General features: G+C 46.0%; 2 protein-coding genes and 1 pseudogene across 12 annotated transcripts in view; all 3 read right to left on the bottom strand.

Moving 5' to 3' along the window:
• Nucleotides 1-910: 910 nt before the first annotated feature.
• IL21R (interleukin 21 receptor) lies at nucleotides 911-8,429 on the bottom strand. Of its 2 annotated transcripts, XM_017856514.1 has the most exons (4): nucleotides 8,248-8,429; nucleotides 7,689-7,788; nucleotides 6,875-6,956; nucleotides 911-4,411 (listed from the first exon to the last, which is right to left on the bottom strand). In XM_017856514.1, exons 2-4 carry the CDS (start codon nucleotides 7,694-7,696, stop codon nucleotides 3,665-3,667), a joined length of 837 nt encoding a protein of 278 aa, XP_017712003.1. In that variant the 5' UTR covers nucleotides 7,697-7,788; nucleotides 8,248-8,429; the 3' UTR covers nucleotides 911-3,664. The 2 variants fall into 2 exon arrangements, with proteins under 2 accessions (XP_017712003.1, XP_017712002.1); XM_017856513.1 differs by having other exon boundaries at nucleotides 2,450-4,411; nucleotides 7,689-8,429.
• A 1,932-nt stretch (nucleotides 8,430-10,361) lies between these two features.
• APTX (aprataxin) overlaps nucleotides 10,362-21,087 on the bottom strand; it is a 56,245-nt gene continuing 45,519 nt past the window's right edge. For 5 of the 10 annotated variants that reach the window (XM_017856503.1, XM_017856506.1, XM_017856501.1 and 2 more), the window contains exons 7-8: nucleotides 12,519-12,622; nucleotides 10,366-11,405 (exon numbers count right to left, since the gene is read on the bottom strand). In XM_017856503.1, the coding sequence (XP_017711992.1) occupies nucleotides 11,251-11,405; nucleotides 12,519-12,622 (259 nt within the window). In that variant the 3' untranslated portion in view covers nucleotides 10,366-11,250. Of the gene's footprint in view, nucleotides 11,406-12,518; nucleotides 12,623-21,087 lie in introns of all 10 variants that reach the window. The other 5 variants (XM_017856502.1, XM_017856507.1, XM_017856509.1 and 2 more) reach the window with 2 other exon arrangements.
• LOC108518244 (transcription elongation factor A protein 1 pseudogene) lies at nucleotides 18,164-19,246 on the bottom strand (annotated as a pseudogene).

Genomic DNA, 21,087 nt, shown 5'->3' with positions numbered 1-21,087 from the left:
GTCTGCTAAACCTTCCTCACCTCTCAATCTAGGTACTTTCCAGCAGGGCAAGGTGAAAAAGAGCTGAAATTGGCATCAGGAGCCCAGAGTTCTGGTTCCAACTCTGACCACTCATTCAGTGTGTGACCTCAGGCAGGTGACCAGCCTGAAGTGTGCCTTCATTTCATCTGTCAAATGGATGACTTTGCCCCTCAGAGCTTGCAAGGTGAGGAATGCGGCGGCTGGGAAAGTGATGTTGCTATTGGTCCCCCTTCCTCTTAAGTGAGGCTTGTCAGCAGTTCTGGCCTGGTCTTTGGAGGGCAAGGAACCACCCGTCCCACTTGCTCCTGATCCTTAGTCATACCTCCAGGCCTTTGTCCAGGCTCTTCCCTCTGCCCCAAATAGCTGGTACATCTAACAAGTCCTATTCATTTTTCTTTTTTCTTTTTTTTTTTGAGATGTAGTCTGACTCTGTCACCCAGGCTGGAGTACAGTGGTGCAATCTCTGCTCGCTGCAACCTCCATCTTCCAGATTCTCCTGCCTCAGCCCCCTGAGTAGCTGGGATTACAGGCATGCGCCACCACACCCAGCTAATTTTTGTACTTTTAGTAGACACTGGGTTTCACCATGTTGCCCAGGCTGGTCTCGAACTCCTGACCTCAAATGGTCTGCCCACCTCGGCCTCCCAAAGTGCTAGGATTACAGTCATGAGCCACCATTCCCAGCCTCCTATTCATTTTTCAAAGTCCAACCAACACCACCTCCTCCCTGAAGCCCCCTGCCCCTCTTGATGTTCTCTTTGGGCTACCATCGGTAAGTGAGCCGGGCCTCACTCATACCAGCCAAGAGAGCAGACTGTGCATATCTCTTCCCAACTCTGTGTTTTGACTCAAATCAGGAGCATGAAATTACACCATGGAAATAAGCAAATGCTACAAATCAGGCTTTATTGAGTGCCTACTATGTGCCAGGCTGAGACTAAAGGCAGTGAACAAAATAGAGTTGCTGGCCTGGTATGACTTGTGTTTTATCTTTATCTTTGTTTCCAGTATGCGTTTATCTCTGTCTATCCAACCAACCATTCTTCCTTCAAGCTCTTTATTAAAGCCATTAAGAGTAACAGCAAAGACTTTTGCACCAACTTAATACCATCCTCCTATCCATCCACACATTCATCCATCCTCCACCCACCCTCCTACCTACTAATCCGTCCTTTCAGGTGATGAGCCAGCTCTTGTCTCCAACTTTTATTTTTAAGAGACAGGGTCTTGATCTGTGACCCAGGCTGGAGTGCAACGGTGCAATCACAGCTCACTGCAGCCTCAAACTCCTGGGCTCCAGCAATCCTCCCACCTTAGCGTTCCGAGCAGCTGGGACTACAGGCAAGCACCACCACGCCCGGCTAATTTTTTTTTAAATAATAATTTTTGTAGAGATGGGGCCTTGCTATGTTGCCCAGGCTGGTCTTGGACTCCTGGCCTCAAGTGATCCACCTGCCTTGGCCTCCCAAAGTACTGGGATCACAGGTGTGAGTTACTGCACCTGGCCTCCAACTTTGCTCCTCTGTGTTTATGGACTGAGTTCCCTTCAAAGGTGGGATCCTGAGAAACCTCGTCTGCCCCAGTCCAGAGCCCCCCAGTCTGGCCTCAGTCAGGCCCTCCCCAGCCATCTGTGTTCCCCTCCCCCACCCAGCAAGCTCTGGGTGCAGGAGAGCTGCGCTGGTTTCCTGGGAGCCTAGCTGAGGTGACACCTGCAGGTGGCTCCTGGAACCTGTTGCCCCCAAGAAGGTGTGAAAACCACAGCACATCTGGACCCAAGAGTCCCTAGGGTGCAGGTGCAGGGGGTGCTGAGGGCGGCCCCCTGTGCAGAAGCTGTGCTTCTACTCTTGTGCTCCCATCCAAGTCTCACACCCCTCGATCCCAGGCTCACAGTCCCACTCTTATAACCATCAGTGTTCTAAAACCTTCCAGCCTCCTGCCGGGCACCAAGGACTCTCACACATTCTCTCAGCTACCTCTCCCAGCCACCCCATTTCACAGATGAGAAATGAAGGACCAACTTCTGCTGACTTCCAACGCAACCCTGCTCCAAAAGCACGAGTGAGCCAGAGCTGGCTCCTCCAGCATGGCCCTGCAGCCTGCAGTCTGCCCTTTGGGGAAGACGGGGCCGGGCCAGGGTGGCCCCAGCTCTACTAAAAATACAAAAATTAGCCAGGTGTAGTGGTGTGTGCCTGTAATTCCAGCTACTCGGGGGCTGATGAAGGAGAATCGCTTAAACCGGGGAGACAGGTTGCAGTGAGCTGAGATTGCACCACTGCACTCCAGCCTGGGCGACAAGAGTGAAACTGTCTCAAAAGAAAAAAAAAGAAAAAGAAAATGTTGCTAAGAAGTATTTTCTTAGCTTCTTAATTCACACTTCGACAGGTTCTCTGACAAATCAATGATAAAAAACTTGACCTCCCTTCAGTTATCCAGGATGAACAAGTAAGATGCAGGACTGAACTGGGGCGGGGTGGGGGGCCCAGCAGGACGTGTGGCTGGAGCACACTGCATGGTTCCGGCCTGCACCCTTCCTCCATGAATGCCACGGGGGAAGGGTCCCATGAGCCTTGGCCTGCTATGTAATTGGTGTTTAACAAATATCTCTTGAGCACATAGAGGGAATTTTTAAAAACTTAGTAGCAGAAGTTAGAAAAAGAAATCTTGGTTGGTGGGGAGCTGTTTCCACGAGACGCAACAGACTGATTTTAAGCCTGGAAACCCCCTGAGTGGCCCTCTGCAAGTGGGACGGCCCCTTGGGCACCCAGGCTGTCACTGACGATTGATGTTCTCACCCCGCCCGCCTCGGCTCTGGCCACAGAAGGAAGGAAGCTGACGTTTATTGAGGGTCTGCTCTGGGCTGTGTACTGTACACGGGTGACATCGCCAATTTCCCCCAGGTGGGTCATGCTTTCCCCATTGTCCGGACAAGGAAACTCTAGACCAGAGAGGGGCGGCGACTTGGCTCAGGTAGCACAGCCAGAAGGTATCAGAGTCGGGATTCAGACCTTCATCCATGGGCCACCCAAAATCTTCCCATTCCCGGGGTCACTGTGGGCTCACTCCATCCCCTTTCCCTTCCTGCTGGCAGGTGATAAGGAACAACATGGACTTCTTGCAGCTCCTGGAGGCAGAAGCTGGAGGCCTGGACTCAGCATCTTTCACACTATGCCCTGATCCCACAAAGCCCCGGAGGTGCTGTGGACCAGCTTGCAACACAAGACCCCAGAAGGGAAGATGGCTGTTGTCATCTGTTGACCACAGACATGTTTGCTGTGCACACTCATGCACATGGGTGAGCTCCGTGGGCCCAGACATGTACAGGGCAGGTGAATGTATGGAGTACCATGGGCATTATTCCAGGCCCACAGGCACATGCAATCACACACACAGGTGGACATGCCACTGCGCACCTAAGACACACACACACACTCATGCACGCATATGCACACACACACGCATATGCACACACACACATGCATATGCACGTGCACGCACACGCACACACACACACTGTAAACATCAGGCTCAAAGGACCATCCAGGAGACCAAAGGCTGCAGGTGTCTTCACATCATAACTCAAGTGGCCTTGTCTCTGGCTCAGGGCCCAGTGGCCTGGCCACCTCTGGACAGCTGGTCAGCCTCACTAGCTGGCCTGGGGTCCAGGGCTCGAAAGTGGTGGGGGAATGACCACCCACTGGCGGAGGTAGCTCCGGGGGGGCCCTTCGTCCCCGGGGCTGGTGAAGTCACACTCCACAGGGCTGCTGCAGTCAGAGCCCACGAAGCCACTGTCAAACGTGTCCATATCCAGGCCAGCCGGGGGCGAGCCCGCCTCACTCTCTGAGACCCCTCCGGGCGACCGGCCACCCCAGGACAGTCCCCCAGCCCAGTCCTCCCCATCTGCAAGGGGTGGCTTTAGTCTGTCCAGGAGGCTTCCCAGGGGCCCTCCTAGCCCAGGGCTGCCAGCTGAGACACAGCCGCAGGAGAGGACTGTGGTTCCCGCGCCCAAGAGTGGATCCTCTAGGCCTGGGCTGGGCTCCAGGCCAGCGTCCAGGTCCAGGGCTGGGTAGCCGTCATCCTCACAGCTGCAGGGCCAGGTGCATGGCCCCTCTGCATCTAGCACAGTCACTGTATCGATGGACACCAGGCCGTACGGCCGGTCCCTCTCATCACTGTAAGCTGAGCCTCCCGAGTTCTGGGCTGTCGCCCAGAAGCTGGCTGGCACGCCATCAGACTCCACCAGCTCTGCTGGTTCCCGTAGCTCCGTGAGCTGCAGCCTCTTGGCCGGGCTCTGTGGTGGGTGGCAGCTGTATACCTCCAGGGCTGAGGGCACTTCTGGGCTCCAGGGTCCCAACTCCAGCCTGGAGCCAGTGAAGGGAGCACCCACCCACTTCTGTGAAAGAGAAAAAGAGAGTCTTAGCACAGGATGGGGGTAAGGTGAGGGTTTATTTATTTATTTATTTTTTTACTTTTATTCTTTTGAGACAGTTTGGCTCTGTTGCCCAGGCTAGAGTGCAGTGGTGCCATCTCAGCTCACTGCAACCTCTGCCTCCCAGGTTCAAGTGATTCTCCCGCGTAAACCTCCCAAGTAGCTGGGACTACAGGCGCCTGTCACCACACCTGGCTAATTTTTGTATTTTTAATCTAGGTGGGGTTTCACCATGTTGGCCAGACTGGTCTTGAACTCCTGCTTCAGGTGATCCACCCGCCTCAGCCTCCCAAAGTGCTGGGATTATAGGTGTGAGCCACCGCACCCAGCCAAGGTGAAGGTTTAAACAGACAGAAAGACAGACACAGACACAGAGACAAGACAAAGAGACATCAAGAGAGAAAGACAGAGATGTGAAGACAGACCAAAGACACGGAGAGACAGAGAGCGAGCGAGGAATCAGGACTGCAATGTGCTCCTACCCTAGTGGGGGCCCCACTGGTGTCCCCTTCCTACACTGCACCTCAGTTTCCCTACTTGTAGAAGGGAGTTGCTACCCTTAGTAGTGTGACCACTCAGCCAACTGGTGACCCCATAGCCCAAGCAGGGGCCAAGATTCCTGAGTCAAGGAGACACGGGGGCAGGAGGGCCTGAGGTCTGAGGTACCCCTGAGCCATCTCCTGCTTTCCCTCCTCCTTGATGCTTCTTGAAACCTAGCACTCTCCTGGTTTATGTGTTGCCACCAGACAGAAACTTGGCCCCCGGGCATAAGTCTTATCTCTTCTGTCCATGGTTGTAGCCCCAGTACCTAGCACACAGTAGGTGCTCAATAAATGTTTATTAACAAAATGAATGAGTGGAGTGGATCAGTGAAAAGCCACTTGGAAAGGCCTTTGTATACTTTGAGGATAAAGGATGTGAGTGATGCTGGCTGAGGTGGTGGCCCTTAAACTTGAAGGACCCTCCCCTTCCCTTCCCATGGCCGGACTCCCACTCATGACACCAGAATCCTCATGCAATTGGCAAGGAAAATCCCAGAGAATGGGAATCTCCGTGTTTTGAGCTCATCTTCCTCAAAAACTCATCTCAGAACTGTGATGTGACTACCACCACTGATTTAAAGTCACTTCTCAGCTGTGTGCCCTTAAGCCAATTAGTTACCCTCTCGGTGCCTCAGTTTCCTCATCTGTAAAATGGACCTAATAATAGCACCCATCCATAGGGTCATCGTGAGAGTTAAATGAGTCACTGTTTGTGATGCTCCTAGGGGACTGCCTGGTATATAGCAAGTGCCATATGAGTATTGGTAAAAATCAACCCAAATGTGATATTTAAGCTTTAGGGAAGAGGAAAGGGTGGGTCTTATGTGGGTGAGAGTCCAGGTTCCTCTCTGCCTACTCTGAGCTTTGGCCTCCTTGTGGGTGCCCTGGGGGCAGTAGAACATCCGCTCTGCAGGGGCTGCTGTGAATATGAGAATGAGTGAGGCAGGAAGGGTGTCCAGCGCAGCGCCAGGCAGAAAGCAGGAGCTCAATCAATGCTCTAGGTCTGCACTGTCTGACTTTCAGGCTCAGCTGCAGCAGGTGGGGCTGCCCCTCCCACCTCTGTCACCACATCCTCTCTGCAGCAGCCCCTCCCACTGCTGCAGGGTGGGTGACAGGGCTGTAAATGGACACAGACAACCTGTGGGTGCTGGCGGGAGGTGGCGAGTTGGAGGCTTGGCGAACGTTGGGGCCAGACCCTTCCCAGAACCCACTCCCTCTCCAACCCAGGTTAAGGGCACCTAAGAAAGGACCACGGGGGCAATCTGTGACTCAAAAGACCACCAGCCTCACCCCCTCTCCCAGTCTGGCTCCTTGGGCTGGGTCAGTGCTGCATTATTTTGTTTACTCTTTCTTTCTTATTTTATTTTATTTTATTATTATTATTTTTTTAGATAGGGTCTCTGTCTGTTGGCCAGGCTGGAGTGCAGTGGTGTGATCATAGCTCACTGCAGCCTGTGAACGATTCTCCTGCCTCAGCCTCCTGAGTAGCTGGGACTACAGGTGTGCACCACCTCGCTTGAATGATTTTAAAAGTTTTGGTAGAGATGGGGAGGCGGAGTGGTGGTCGGGGTCTCCCTGTGTTGCCCAGGCTGTTCTGGAACTCCTGGCCTCAAACAGTCCACCTGCTTTGGCCTCCCAAACTGTTGGGATTGCAGATGTGAGCCACTACACCTGGTCAAATCTTGTTTACTACTTCTGCCAATTCTGCACTACAAGAATGTCTACACTTTGCACGTTGGGAAACTGAGGCCTGGCTTGTGGCATGGCTGAGACCTGGATGCTCTAGGCCTATGGGGTGAGGCTGGGGAGCCTGGGGTGAGGAGAGGTGAGGCTCCTGAAGAGGAGGAGGGGCTCAGAGGAGCTCATCACAGGGTGGGGAGCTCACCTTGAAGTCTCCGCTGCAGCCCTCGTACAGGGGCACGAAGAACTGCTCGGGGCTGGGGACGGCCCATATCTTCTTCCATAGCCTGAGGGGGCAGAGAGGGGTGAGGACCCTGACATCACCAGACGACAGCCTGGCCTCCCATTCGGACGCTCCCCAGCTTCATCCTACAGGAACTTCCGAGCATCACAAGACACAGCCCAGGCGCCTCCTCCTTCCCTGGGGCTTGGTTTCCCCATCTGTAAAATGGGAACAGCGAGTCTCCGTCGCAGGCTCCTGAAGGGATATTTAGATTATGTTCTTGGATGCCTGTTGTGTGCTGGGCAAATGTTGGCCCTTCTAAGCTTCAACTTCTTCATCGGCAACCAGGGGTGCGCACAGAGGCCATTTCAGAGGTGTGAAGTATTACAGCCACCTCTTCACCACCACCTAGTGGCCCCTGATGCCCCTTGAGCCTCAAAACTTAAAACCCACTGGACAAGATCACAGCTGAGGTCTCTGTTTAAGGACACAGAGTTTCAATCCCAATTTCTCCACTTCAGAGCTATGTGACTTTGGACAAATTCCTTGACCTTTCCGTGCCTCGGTTTCCTCATTTATAAAATAAGGGCAACTGCAGTGTCTCATGCTCATAGGGCTGCCATAGGGGTGAAGGGAGTGCCCTCCACAGTGTCCAGCACACGGTGGCTGTGAGTTGGTTATTATTCCACCGTCGTCATTGTTACCATATGTTCTCCAACCCTGGGGCTGGGGTCAGGGAGATGGGCAGTGACCCATGCCGACCACCTTCCTGCCCTTCCTGATCCCCTGGCCTCACCTCCACATTGGGTGGGTCTTCAGGCTCCAGAAGGCAGGAATGAAGAGTATGACAAGCAGGAGGAGAAGCAGCAGGTGAGGGTTCCAGCCTTCCTTTAACTCTGGGAAGGAAGCAAAGAAAGGGTTAAATAGCACCAACTCTACCAGAGGCCACATGGGGTAGGCATGGTGGGAAATGGGTCTGGGGTAGAGTAGAAGGGGGTGGGAGAGGCTGCTACTTCTAGTGTCTTGAAGTGAGATGGATCTGTGTTCAAATCTTTTTCTCATTCCTCACCCCAGGCAAGTAGCTTCATTTATCTGAGCCTCAGTTATCTCATCTGATAAACAGGGCTGATTCCCGCTTCAGAGTTAGGGGGATCAAATGCCCAACAAAAGCAGCAGCTGGCACCCAACACAGGGCCTGGCCAGCAGGGGCTCTAGAAATGTCATTGAAGGGCTACATGTGAGGATGAACAACTGAATACCTCCCAGCTGTGCCAGGAAGCTCAGGGCTTAGGGTGGCTAGACCAGGACAAGATCTCATACTAGGAGTAGGGTGTCCATCCCAGCTTCACACCTACCCTCTCACTGGGTCTGAAAGATGACCGGGTCACTCCACTCACTCCAGGAGCTTCAGAAATGCAAGGTGCTTTGAAGCCAAAGGTTCATTTATATCGTGGTTCTCAAACCTCAATAAAATAAAGTTCACCCTGAATGGTTTAAAATGAAGATTCCGGCCGGGCGCGGTGGCTCAAGCCTGTAATCCCAGCACTTTGGGAGGCCGAGACGGGCGGATCACAAGGTCAGGAGATCGAGACCATCCTGGCTAATACGGTGAAACCCTGTCTCTACTAAAGAATACAAAACCTAGCCGGGGACGAGGCGGGCGCCTGTAGTCCCAGCTACTTGGGAGGCGGAGGCAGGAGAATGGTGTAAACCTGGGAGGCGGAGCTTGCAGTGAACTGAGATCCGGCCACCGCACTCCAGCCTGGGCGACAGAGCCAGACTCCGTCTCAAAAAAATAAATAAATAAAATAAAATAAAATGAAGATTCCTAGGCCCTCAGGATTGTGATTCAGTAATTCTTGGGTGAAGCCCAAGTGCTTACATTTTTTAAAAGGGAAACCAGTAATTCTGATCTAAGGAGTACATGGACTACGTATTTAGAAAGTTTCCAGCAGCAGTAAGGATTCAGATGCAGAGAGGCATGGATCAGGTGAATCCTCCTTCCCAGCCTCCAATGAGATAAAAGCAGAGGCTTCCAGTTAACATTTATTGAGTCCTTCTCCGTGCCAGATACTATGCTAAACCCTTTACATAGATTATTTAATCCTTATAACTCAACTCTGTCATGTCCACTTACATATGTGAATTCTGAAGTTCAGAGAAAATAAGTAACTTGCCTAAGATCCCTCAGCTCTGAGTAGCAAAGCCAGGATTGGGAACCAGGTCTGAATCCAGAGCCTGTTCTTAACTAATGTACCTAGGATTTTCTTTTTTCTTTTTTTTTTTTTGAGATGGGGTCTCACTCAGTTGCCCAGGTTGGAGTGCAGTGGCGCGATCTCAGCTCACTGCAAGCTCCGCCTCCTGGGTTCACACCATTCTTCTGCCTCAGCCTCCCAAGTAGCTGGGACTACAGGCGCCCGTCACCTCACCCAGCTAATTTTTTTTTTTTTTTTTTTATCTTTTTAGTACAGACAGGGTTTCACTGTGTTAGCCAGGATGGTCTCAATCTCCTGACCTCGTGATCCGCCCGCCTCGGCCTCCCAAAGTGCTGGGATTACAGGAGTGAGCCACCATGCCCAACCAATTTTCAAAAGTTTCTGTGCCTGGTACCTGATGACTGCAAAGAAAAGGCCACATGCCCTCTGCAGCTGGGTTGGGGAAGAACCTCCAGGAGCCACAGTGTATGCAGACAACCACCTCAGGAGAGGAAACAGACAATCGAGCAGGCCCACAGGTCCAGCATCAAGCCAGATAGAAGAACTATGGATGGATGGACTAATGACGTTAAGGATTACAATCCTGGAGTGCAGAAGGAGCAGAGAAAAGAGATGAAAGATGTTGGGTAGTGAAAGATGGACAAAAAGGGCTAAAGGAACTGGCTGATCTCAGGGAAATCAATGAAATGCCATGGAAAGCTTTTGATCAGCACAGGTCCAAGGCCCCTGGGTTCTATGGCTTCTGCTGTTAGTCTTGCATTTATACTGTTCAACTGATCGGAAAAATAATGAGTTGATGCATCAGAATCAATACCAACTTTGGATGGTGCCCAGGACCCACTATATAATATGAGATCCTCATCCATTAAAGGGGCATAACAATAGCACCTAACCTCATAGAGTTATGTATAGAGAGAATTCAATGAGATCATTTGAGTAAAGTGTTTAGCATAATGCAGGACACATAGGAGTTAGACAAATGTGAGCTGCTATGATCATTAATTATATAATTCTTACTATACCCATGCTAAGTAACCACTGTGGCATCTTGTTTGTTTGCGAAAGACACTGAGGTCAAATGTCTCTATGGACTGTGGCTTTTTCTCTCCAGAAGAAGCTTTTGTTAAGGGTGTTTACTTTTTTCTCACAACTTGAGTGAATAGTCCCACCCCAAAGATATCCACAATTTGATCAAAACAACTTTTAGCTTTCCCTTCACCTTTAGTTTAATATTATCCCAAAAAACAACTGAATACAACTGTTTTATCCAAATTTGTTCTCAAGGAAAAATAAAGTAGTGGCTCTGTGCAACTTTTTCATTCACCAACCACCTTTTCTTGCATTAGAACCTATGCTGTGATTGTCAGCTGAACTTCAATAATTTCCACCTACTTAAGAGAGATGCCTCAAACAAATTAACTTTATTTTCAGACAACAGGTCCAAAACGACTTCACAGCTGAATCATGATGAACATGTGGCTGTTTCCTCACAGCCAGAAACCCTTGATATTAGAAGAAAACTCCAACCCCCCACACCCTCATCTGGCCTCTTTGCTCACAGTGAAGAACTGATGAGACAGAATTCCTGAGAAGGGAACATTTAGGTAATCTAAGATAGAAGGGAATGGAAGGACTGGACAAAGTAAGCCTCCCGACGAAGGAAGGGAAAAGAATAATATTACACAACAGACTAACAGAAAACAAGACCCATCAGTATCTTCACGATAAATAAGAGGTCACTCTAGGTGCTCTGATTAAAGGGTGTCCATGCCTACAGAGGCGGAGGATAAATCTAAGACACAGAAATTTATAACCAGCCCACTGCTTTCATATTCTCCATTAGGTCAGTGTGAACATAGCTTTGCTCCCAATGGTCAGACCTGACATGGGTCCTGAAGATGGTGAGTCAGGTATATCCCAGCCACCTTCACCAGAGAATATATCTATGACAACACCCAATTCCTAATCCTGAACTACTTCGAGCCACTCTACATTGTGGCCACTCAATAACAGAATAAACTCTGTGAAAAAGCTGCATGTTTTCATTTAGGAAATGAGTAGAAGTTCACAAGCAACCCAGAATAGATGCCAGCAGTTTGCTCCAGTGGGCCACACCGCAGCAGCAGCTCAGGCTCTGCAGAATCACTGTGTCCAGTGCTTCCTGAGATGTTCTTTCAGCTGAGGAATGGAAGGCAGCAGCTGTTGGCACTCATGACAACGAAGGGGCAGCTTCAAGAGCTCAGGCATTCCATCTCGGACAGTCACTCTACCAGCCTCTTGTACCATCTCGATCACAGCTGCAGGCAAGGAAGAAAAGTCAAATCCCAGCTACTCTGGAACACCAATATGAGATACCAAAAATAAAATGAAATAAAAGACATGACTCCAATCAGTATGCCAGGCCAGGTATTCTAAAGCTCAGTAAATTTAGTTTAGACTTCCCTCAGGCAAAATGAGCTTAATCAGATTATAAATATGAGCAATCGACCTTTGAAATAATACACTCCTTCAGGACACTCTAGGCAATCCATATCACTCTGTCAAGAGCTCATCACAGTGCTTTACCTCTGGTTGGTGCCTGGTAAATGCCAGCTGCCATTGTGAACACCCCAGCAATGCTTAAGCTCTTACACACCAGGAAAGCATTTCCTGGTGTGTAAGAAAGCATTACACACCAGGAAATGCTTTCTTCTACATATACACAGCATTCCCCCTGCTATTTCACCACTCCTGACAGGAGGCAGCCCTGAAGCTCCCACCCAACTGATGGCAGAAGAGACTAAGAATTGTCCACAGCTTTCTTATCCATGAACTCCACTAATCCTCATGGCAGTCTTTAAGTCCCCTGTTGTCACAATAAAACACTGACCCTGACATAATAGCTTTCTAGGTCCCCCAAGAAGACAACTCACAGCAAAGTGGCAATAATACTACAATCCAAATAATCCAGTTTCTTTTCTTTTTTTTTTTTTTGAGACGGAGTCTTGCTCTGTCGCCCGAACTGGAGTGCAGTGGCCGGATCTCAGCTCACTGCAAGCTCCGCCTCCCGGGTTCACGCCATTCTCCTGCCTCAGCCTCCCGAGTAGCTGGGACTACAGGCGCCCGCCACCTCGCCCGGCTAGTTTTTTGTATTTTTTTAGTAGAGACGGGGTTTCACCGTGTTAGCCAGGATGGTCTCGATCTCCTGACCTCGTGATCCGCCCGTCTCGGCCTCCCAAAGTGCTGGGATTACAGGCTTGAGCCACCGCGCCCGGCCAATCCAGTTTCTTTTCACAGGGCTCGCTTTATAGGGAACACAAAGTGGTACATAGGTGTTTGAGGTCAGGTTATTATTCAGGGAAACAACCAAATCAAATATAAGAACAGCTCAGAAAACGAAACAAATGTGAAAATCAAGCAACAGTGTTTACCTTGTGATTCTAGGAAGTATTCTGTATTGAAAGAATTCCAATGCTTTTTGTTTTTAAGGCAAGGAGAATCAAAATCCTGGCTGATCACATGAAGATGGACATGGCTAGTTGAAAGAAAAAAAAACTGAGCATTAAACTCTTTAACAACTATGGCTTAATCAAAAGGACAAAGAGTTTGAGTACATCGTATTCATACTCTTTGAATATTCATACTATTGAATTGATAGTATGTCCATTTAATTCAATTGATTCATTCATTTACTTAAGAATATTTAATGTTCAATAAGTAGGTACTATGGCCAAACACTGTTCCAGGCACTGAGACTTCCGCAAGAAACAAAATGGGAAAAGCCTCTGTCCTTATAGAAATTGTATGCTAATGAGGAAAGACAAATAATAAATAAGCAAACAAACAACAACAAAAACTTAAAGAATTAACATTGCCAAGAAAAAATAAGGAAAATGGGATAGAGTGCCCGGGAGTAGAAGCTGCCTCTTTAGTTAAATGTTCAGGGAAAGCGTCTCCCAGGAAGTGATTTGAACTGAGACAGCAGCCAGGCAAGCAAGGTCTGTGGGAAGAGTGTCTCAGAAAGTGAGGAGGCCAAGAGCAGGGACCCTGAGACGAGGAAAAGCTCAGTGCAACCAAGAAACAGAAAAAAGGTAATATGGCCCAAATGTATGGCCTGAATTGTTGGAGCCAAGCAGCAGACACGAGGCAGAAGCCAGGTCAAAAAGGCTCTTAAAGGCCAACAAGCGGTTTGCATTCTATTCTGAATCTACTGGGAAGCCCCTGAAGGATTTTCAGCCAAAGAGTGCTATTATCTGATTTATATATGTATTTTTTTTTTTTTTTTTTTTTTTTTTTTTTTTTTTGAGACGGAGTCTGGCTCTGTCGCCCGGGCTGGAGTACAGTGGCCGGATCTCAGCTCACTGCAAGCTCTGCCTCCCGGGTTCACGCCATTCTCCTGCCTCAGCCTCCCGAGTAGCTGGGACTACAGGCGCCCGCCACCTCGCCTGGCTAGTTTTTTGTATTTTTAGTAGAGACGAGGTTTCACTGTGTTAGCCAGGATGGTCTCGATCTCCTGACCTCGTGATCCGCTCGTCTCGGCCTCCCAAAGTGCTGGGATTACAGGCTTGAGCCATCGCGCCCGGCTATATATGTATTTTTAACAACAAAAAATTTGAATTACAAATTTTAAAATGGACCACAATTTAAAAGTGGGCCTATTTTAATTTTATTATTCTTAAATTCATTATTTTGAAAATGCAACCAGGTGCGATGGCTCACGCCTGTAATCCCAGTACTTTGGGAGGCCAAGGCAGGTGGATCACTTGAGGTCAGGAGTTCAAGACCAGCCTGACCAACATGGTGAAACTAACTACTAAAAATACAAAAAACTAACTGGGCGTGGTGGCAGGCGCCTGTAATCTCAGCTACTCAGGAGGCTGAGGCAGGAGAATCACTTGAACCTAGGAGGCGGAGGCTGCAGTGAGCTGAGATCGTGCCACTGCACTCCAACCTGGGTGACAAAGTTACACTCTGTCTCAAAAAAAAAAAGAAAAAAGAAAATGTACTTTATTTTTGGAATGATAAAAGATTTCACTATGAACTGACAAAGCAGAGGTGGGCTGATACTGGTGGGTCAATTCTTCATGTAGATATTTAAATGTTGTTTTCTGTATTACATCAAAATGATTTGCAACAGGAAACTGGAAAAGGGGAGCAAAGCAGACTGCAAAGCATATACTAAGGTCTTTCCATAGGTATCTGATAGAATGCAGATTCAGCACAACAAAACGTAGACTTTGCAGCAGTGGCTGGTAAAGTGTACTGCAAGTGTACCCTAAGAACCTATATAAAAACCATTTTTTTCTTATTCCTAACAGAAAAACAAATTTTGTTTTGTTTAAACAATAAAATGTAATGGAAATATCTGTACTATAAAACTACTTGCTATAAACTATCACAAGGACAGAAAACTAAACACCGCACGTTCTCACTCATATGGGGGAACTGAACAATGAGATCACTTGGACACAGGGTGGGTAACATCACATACCGGAGCCTGTCGGTGGGGTGGGGGGCTCGGGGAGGGATAGCATTAGGAGAAATACCTAATGTAAATGATGAGCTGATGGGTGCAGCAAACCAACATGGCACATGTATACCTATGTATCAAACCTGCATGTTGTGCACATGTACCCTAGAACTTGAGTATAATAAGAAAAAAAACTACTTGTTATAGCCCATGTGTTCAGTTTGTTCAACAAGCTTATTCACACATGATGAATTACATGAACAGAAAGTCACCAAATAAGACTCAAGACAAAAAAATTATCTATCAACCTCCATATGAAAAGACCACAACTTTAATGATTTATACAATCCTTAAGCTTAATACCTGGTCAGTATAGGTTTCCAAATCAAAATCAAGTCATAGGCTGTTTACAATAACTGCATTATACTAACATTTTCTTTCCAGTATTTCTTTCCATGAGGGAAAAAAATCATCAGAAGCTTTCACTCTTGAAAAGTCTCCTAAACTAAAACAGTGTTCTTCTCCAAAATGAAAATACGAAGTCAAACAGTAAATAAACAAAGCTAAGCTAATTTCAACAGTCATATTTCCAAAAGTAAAATCTATTAAGTACAATACACCTGCATTACAAGAATCATTACACTAATCATTACAAGAAATGATTACAGTTACAGATGCAAAATAATATCTAATTATCCCAGTCTTGTGAACATAATTAAAATCAAATTCATATACTAGTTCAAATATTATGTACAATTTAGATAAGTTGGTCAAGTATTATTTGAATATACACCATATTTGTTAAATCTAAAATCATATTCGTTTTCTCCTCCTTTAATATTTGTAGATACATGCCAATATGGAAAAAAAATGTAGTTTCCATTTATGTATTAACAGAGAATTTCTACTGCATATGTTTCAAACTGTCAAAAAAAAAAAGTCAAGGTACATTTTCACTTAAGAGATAAAAATAAATTACCAGAATTTTAATTGATAAAAGTTTCATATCAATTTATAAAAATGACCCAAGCATGTGGCTCGTACCTGTAATCCCAGCTACTCAGGAGGCTGAGACAGGTGGATCACTTGAGGTCAGGAGTTCAACATTGGCCTGGGCAACACAGTGAGACCCTCATCTCTAAAAAATTGTTTTAATTAGCCAGGCATGGTGGCACACCCATAGCCCCAGCTACTCAGGAGGCTGAGGCAAAAGGATACCTGGAGCCTAGGAGTTCAAGGCTGCAGTGAGCTATCATCTTGACACTGTACTCCAGACCGGGAGACAGAGTGAGACTCCCATCTCTTAAAACAAAAGCAAAAACAAAAAATGAGAAAAAAAAATCCATTTATAAAAATAGGGGGAAAGAAAGCTGGGTGCAGTGGCTCACGCCTACAATCCTAGCACTTGGTGGGGCCAAGGCAGGTGGATCATTTGAGGCCAGGAGTTCAAGACCAGCCTGGCCAATATGACAAAACCCCATCTCTACTAAAAATACAAAAATTAGCTGGGCATGGTGGCGCATGCCTGTAATCCCAGCTACTCAGCTGAGGCATGAGACTAGCTTGAACCCAGGAGGCAGAGGTTTCAGGGAGCTGAGACTGTGCCACTGAACTCCAGTCTGGGCGACAAGAGCGAGACTCTGTCTCAAAAAAGAAAAAGAAAAGGCCGGGGCGTGCTGGCTCAAGCCTGTAAATCCCAGCACTTTGGGAGGCCGAGGCGGGCGGATCACGAGGTCAGGAGATCGAGATCATCCTGGCTAACATGGTGAAACCCCGTCTCTACTAAAAAAAAATACAAAAAACTAGCTGGGCGAGGTGGCGGGCGCCTGTAGTCCCAGCTACTCGGGAGGCTGAGGCAGGAGAATGGCGTGAACCCGGGAGGCGGAGCTTGCAGTGAGCTGAGATCTGGCCACTGCGCTCCAGCCTGAGCCACAGAGCAAGCCTCCGTCTCAAAAAAAAAAAAAAAAAAAAAAAAAAAAAAAGAGAAAAAATGAAAACAAAAAAAAAAAAACTGAAACAGATACAATACAATTATCATATGGTCTCCAATATAAGAAGGTATTTAAAGAAGGGGCGTTTGGTCAAAAACAAGGACTAACCCAATTGTGCTGCTTTAAAAATCGAATTTATAGGAAAACTAGTTGCTTGGCCTAGCTTTAAATCTAATTACAAAATCCATCTTTTTTTTGTTTTTTGAAAAGCATAACAAATTTATTTAATCCAAGTTTTATGTGACACAGGAGTCTTCCAAATGAAGATGCAAAGATACAGGGAAAACTATCCATTTTTACACTTGGATTTGTTGAAGAATGAAAAGCCTCTATAGAACTATTATTCCTTCAAAAGGGTATACGACTTAATGAGAATAGACTGAGTGGGGAAACCCAGCAAGGCCTGTCTGTCCAGATTCTTCTTAACCTCTTTGTGCAGCATTCCTTCTTCCCAGGTATGGGAATGGCAGTCTTATGACCTACTATCAAACAAGGTAGATCAGAGAATTTCTTTATAGGCAGGTCTACATAGAAAAGAAGGTTAGAGTAATGTTTTGGGTTTTGTGGTTGGCTTTGAGGAAGAAAGGTTCTAGTTTCTATAACCTGCCTTGAGAAAGGAATTATAGTTTCTATGGCTTGCTTAGGGGGAGAATGAGGGGCAAGAGACAGGGGGCAGGAGAAGGTCAAGGAGAAGCTTTGCTTCTGAGGCCTTTATTTAGGGTTATCATTTTCTAAACCCCAACAACCCTATCTGTGAAATGGAAGTGAAGATACCTACTTTACAGGGTTGCTAAGATGACGAAATGAAAGAAATAAAGCTCAAGTGCAATTTCTGATCATCAATAGCTAGCAGATTTTAAATGAGGTATCACCTGTCCCATAAACATTTATGGTATATATTCTCCTACCTTTAATATCCATGGTGGGGGATAGGAGAGCAGGACAGGAAAAGGCTACAATTCTCCCTTAACTACAAGCCAGATTAGCACTGTTTCTGCTGACTCAACTTTCATGACCCACTTTCTTACACCAGTGATTCACAAACCCTAAAGCTCTATTGTTGATACCCACTTTTTGATCCATTTACTATGACTGGGCTTCTGTCCCATCACACTGCTAAAAGCATATTTTTTTGGATATAACTTATGTTTTGCTAACTACCAAATTGGTTCTCTTTTTTTCTATCATTAATATATTTAATACAGGTAACTTTTTAAAACTTTTAGGGTCAGGGGTACATGTGCAGATTTGTTATATAGGTAAATTGTATGTCACAGGAGTTTGCTATACAGATTATTTTGCCACCCAGGTAATAAGCATAGTACCTAATAGGTAGTTTTTCAATCCTCCCCAACCTCCCTCCCTCCCTCCACTGTCAAATAGGCCCTAGTGTCGGTCGTTCCCTGCTTTGTCTCCATGTGTGCTCTGTATTTAGCTCCCGTTTATAAATGAGAGAACATGCGTTATTTGGTTTTCTGCTCCTGTGTTTGTTCACTTAGGATAACCGCCTCCAGCTCCATCCATGTTGCTGCAAAGGACATGTTCTCGTTCTTTTCTATGGCTGTGTAGCATTCCATGGTGTATATGTACCACATTTTCTTCATCCAGTCTACCACTGATAGGTATCAATCATGGTTGATTCCAAGTCTTTGCTACTGTGAATAGTGCTGCAATGAACATACAAAATCTAATTTCTAAATAGTCCAGATATTTTGGTAGTTATTCCAGCTCAACAGAACTTCCACTGACGTCCACATTCATTACAGACAACAAATGTTATCAGTCCATCAGCACTACATCTGTATATGTGAACAAGCCACTCTGGGTTCCACCTGCCTTGGCCACCTAATGCTCTCTGATGGCTTCTTTGGTCAAGTTTTTCCATCTCTCTCTGAGCCCATCACTGGCCATTTCCTGTGCCATCATTCTAGCAAATAAGACACTAGAAATATTCTCACATGGTACATTTTCCCTTAAATTTGGATTCTTTGCTCTTTAAGATTTGATATCCTACTTCATACTCTACCTTTGCATTTTGTATCTATATTCCTTAATTTCTTGATATACAGCCTCCTCAATTTGAGATCCTAATTCTTCCTCACCAGTTCCAGTAGCAGTGTAGCCATCTCCTGTTCGGAGAGCTGCAGCAAGCACCTCCCAAGACTTTAACCAAACAGAGTCAGAAGTGCTTCATTCCTGAATAAAGGATGAAACACAAATCTACAGCATTTGTCTCACCCTCTCTGCTGCTTGCATTGCCACCGGAGCTACTTTCTTCTCTCGCTTCAGGGCTATTCTGCAATGTTACTACAGGTTCTTTTTTCTTTTCTTCAGGGTCTTTCTCGGTTGATAGTAACTTTTTCCCAGATTTCACGACAGACTGTTGAAGATATAACTTCTTCATCTTTATGCTGCTTGCCATTAGCATTAACTGATATTCTGATTCTTCTCTGGGCTGTAATAATTCCAAGGTCACGGGAATATTTTTAAGCTCCTTTGGCAAATCCAATGCACCAGCTGTATTCTTCTGCACCATCTTGTCCATTTACTTGGCCATGGGAACCACCTTGTCTTCTGTGGCTCTGGCGGGTCTTCCCCACACCCAGCCAGATGGAGGTGAGAAGTGCGTAAACCCAAGGTGGAAAGGATGGCAAGAAACAAGCCTCCGTAGTCCTGACAGACTGGACCAGGCCCTTTCTCACAAACCAAGCCCATGGGGCAACCTGATTTACATGTTTAAAAGATCACTCTGACTGTTGTGTGAAGAAAGGACAGATAGGGAGAAACCAGTTAAGGAGGCTGCTATAGCAGTCTAGCCCAGAAAATCACAGCCAACCCTACAGCTGAACTGTAGCAGCTGAGACGGCAACAAGCACTCTTACTTTGAATGCACTTTGGAATAGAACAAACAACTTATTAATGGGCTGCCTGTTGCTTTGGGATGGTGTTACTTACTGAGATAAAGAAGGTTAGGTGAAAAAGCAGGTTTGGGGAAGAAAATCAGGAATTCTTTTTCGGACTTGTTAAACCAAGTAGAATGCCTTTTGTATAACAGCTTTCACTCTTAAAATCAGTAGTATTTCACATCCTCCCAATAAATAATCAAAATCAATCAACATGTGTAAAGAATCCAAAATGAAATATAAACACTAATAAATAAGCATAGCTGTATTACAAATGAATGAGGAAACCACACTAAAGGGGCTGAGGAAGAAAATACAGTAACTAACCTAGCTTTGGAGAACAGTGTTTTGACTAGATACGGTAAGGCTAAAAACAAAAAGAACTATAGGCAAGTACTGCACTCTAGTTAGTAAATATCTTTTTCACAGGGGTATGGGTTAAGAATCCTGCGACTATTTTATGGGTACACTAGGACTGAACAAGTAAATGAATTTATTGTAACTAATGAGAGCCAGGTTTCTCACTGTTGGAGAAATCAGTTACAAAAAAGGAAAAAGGGAAACAAGAATGAAACTTAGAGTTGGAATGGTGTCAGAGATATCAGTATGAACTCATGGTTTTCCACATACAAATAAAGGCAAACAAACACAGAATTATAGGGCTGTGTGTGTGTGTGTGTGTATGTGTGTGTGTGTGTATGGGTTAGGATTCATACAGGTATTTCTGGCTCTATTGGCTGAGAGGACCTAGACACAAGGACACCCTGGAATCAACCACTTCTCTCACAGAAACCTAGTGCCCAAGACCTAGGGCTCTTTGGAGAAGTGGTTCATTCCAGATAAGCCTGGGGCCAGAAAATAAATTGCCCAAAAGATGTTGAAGGCATATCAAAGTCACACAAGAGCTGACCGAAACGGGCTTTCAATAACCAAAGCTGAACAATTTGTGCAACAAAATAATTATAGTATTGAATTATAACCTATAGAATAAACATCCATGAGTCCATACTATTAAATGATTGAATAAAGAACTAATGAGAAAGACGGAACAGCTCGTTCACACAGAATAATTTCAACCAATAAGTTAGGTGAAGGAAGTACAAAGTCACCATAGAGTAAATACCAATATAGTAACTATTACAGGCAAGACACACCAGTAGATGCTAAAATCATTGGGTGCAAATTTGAGGAGAAACAGTAGCATAGTCTCAAAATATCTAACCCAAAATATTCATGAATTTAAAAAAAAAAAAAAAACAGTAATTTTGAAGGTGGAAACCTGGCAGACACCACCTTAACAAAATGATTAAGGTTAATATCACCAGTAATAAACGATCTCAACATCATGCCACCCCATATGATATACTGAGAAGGACACAATCAGAAATATCACTTCAGTGATTTAAAAAATGGATAACGTCAACCTAATCATGAAAAAAAAAATTAGACAAACTCATATTAAAAGACATCCTAAAGACAATTAGCCAGTACTCATCAAAAGTGTCAAGGTCATGAAAGCCAGGAAAGTAGGAATTGTCACAGATTGAGGGAGACTAAGAAGAGAACAAATAAATGAAATGTGAGATTGGATTCTGGAGTAGAAAAGAACAATACAGGAAAATTGGTGAAATTCAAA

This window comes from Rhinopithecus bieti, unplaced genomic scaffold, assembly GCF_001698545.2.
Source record: "Rhinopithecus bieti isolate Rb0 unplaced genomic scaffold, ASM169854v2 scaffold_44986, whole genome shotgun sequence".
Classification (NCBI taxonomy): domain Eukaryota; kingdom Metazoa; phylum Chordata; class Mammalia; order Primates; family Cercopithecidae; genus Rhinopithecus; species Rhinopithecus bieti.
This window is presented reverse-complemented; position numbering and strand designations above follow the sequence as displayed.

Coding starts and splice junctions, on each gene's coding strand:
- IL21R (XM_017856513.1), bottom strand. CDS start 7,954: ATGAGAAAAAGATTTGAACACAGATCCATCTCACTTCAAGACACTAGA. Junction 6,957..7,688: donor AAGACCCACCCAATGTGGAG/GTGAGGCCAGGG, acceptor CTGCCCCCTCAG/GCTATGGAAGAAGATATGGG. Junction 4,412..6,874: donor GCTGCAGCGGAGACTTCAAG/GTGAGCTCCCCA, acceptor TCTCTTTCACAG/AAGTGGGTGGGTGCTCCCTT.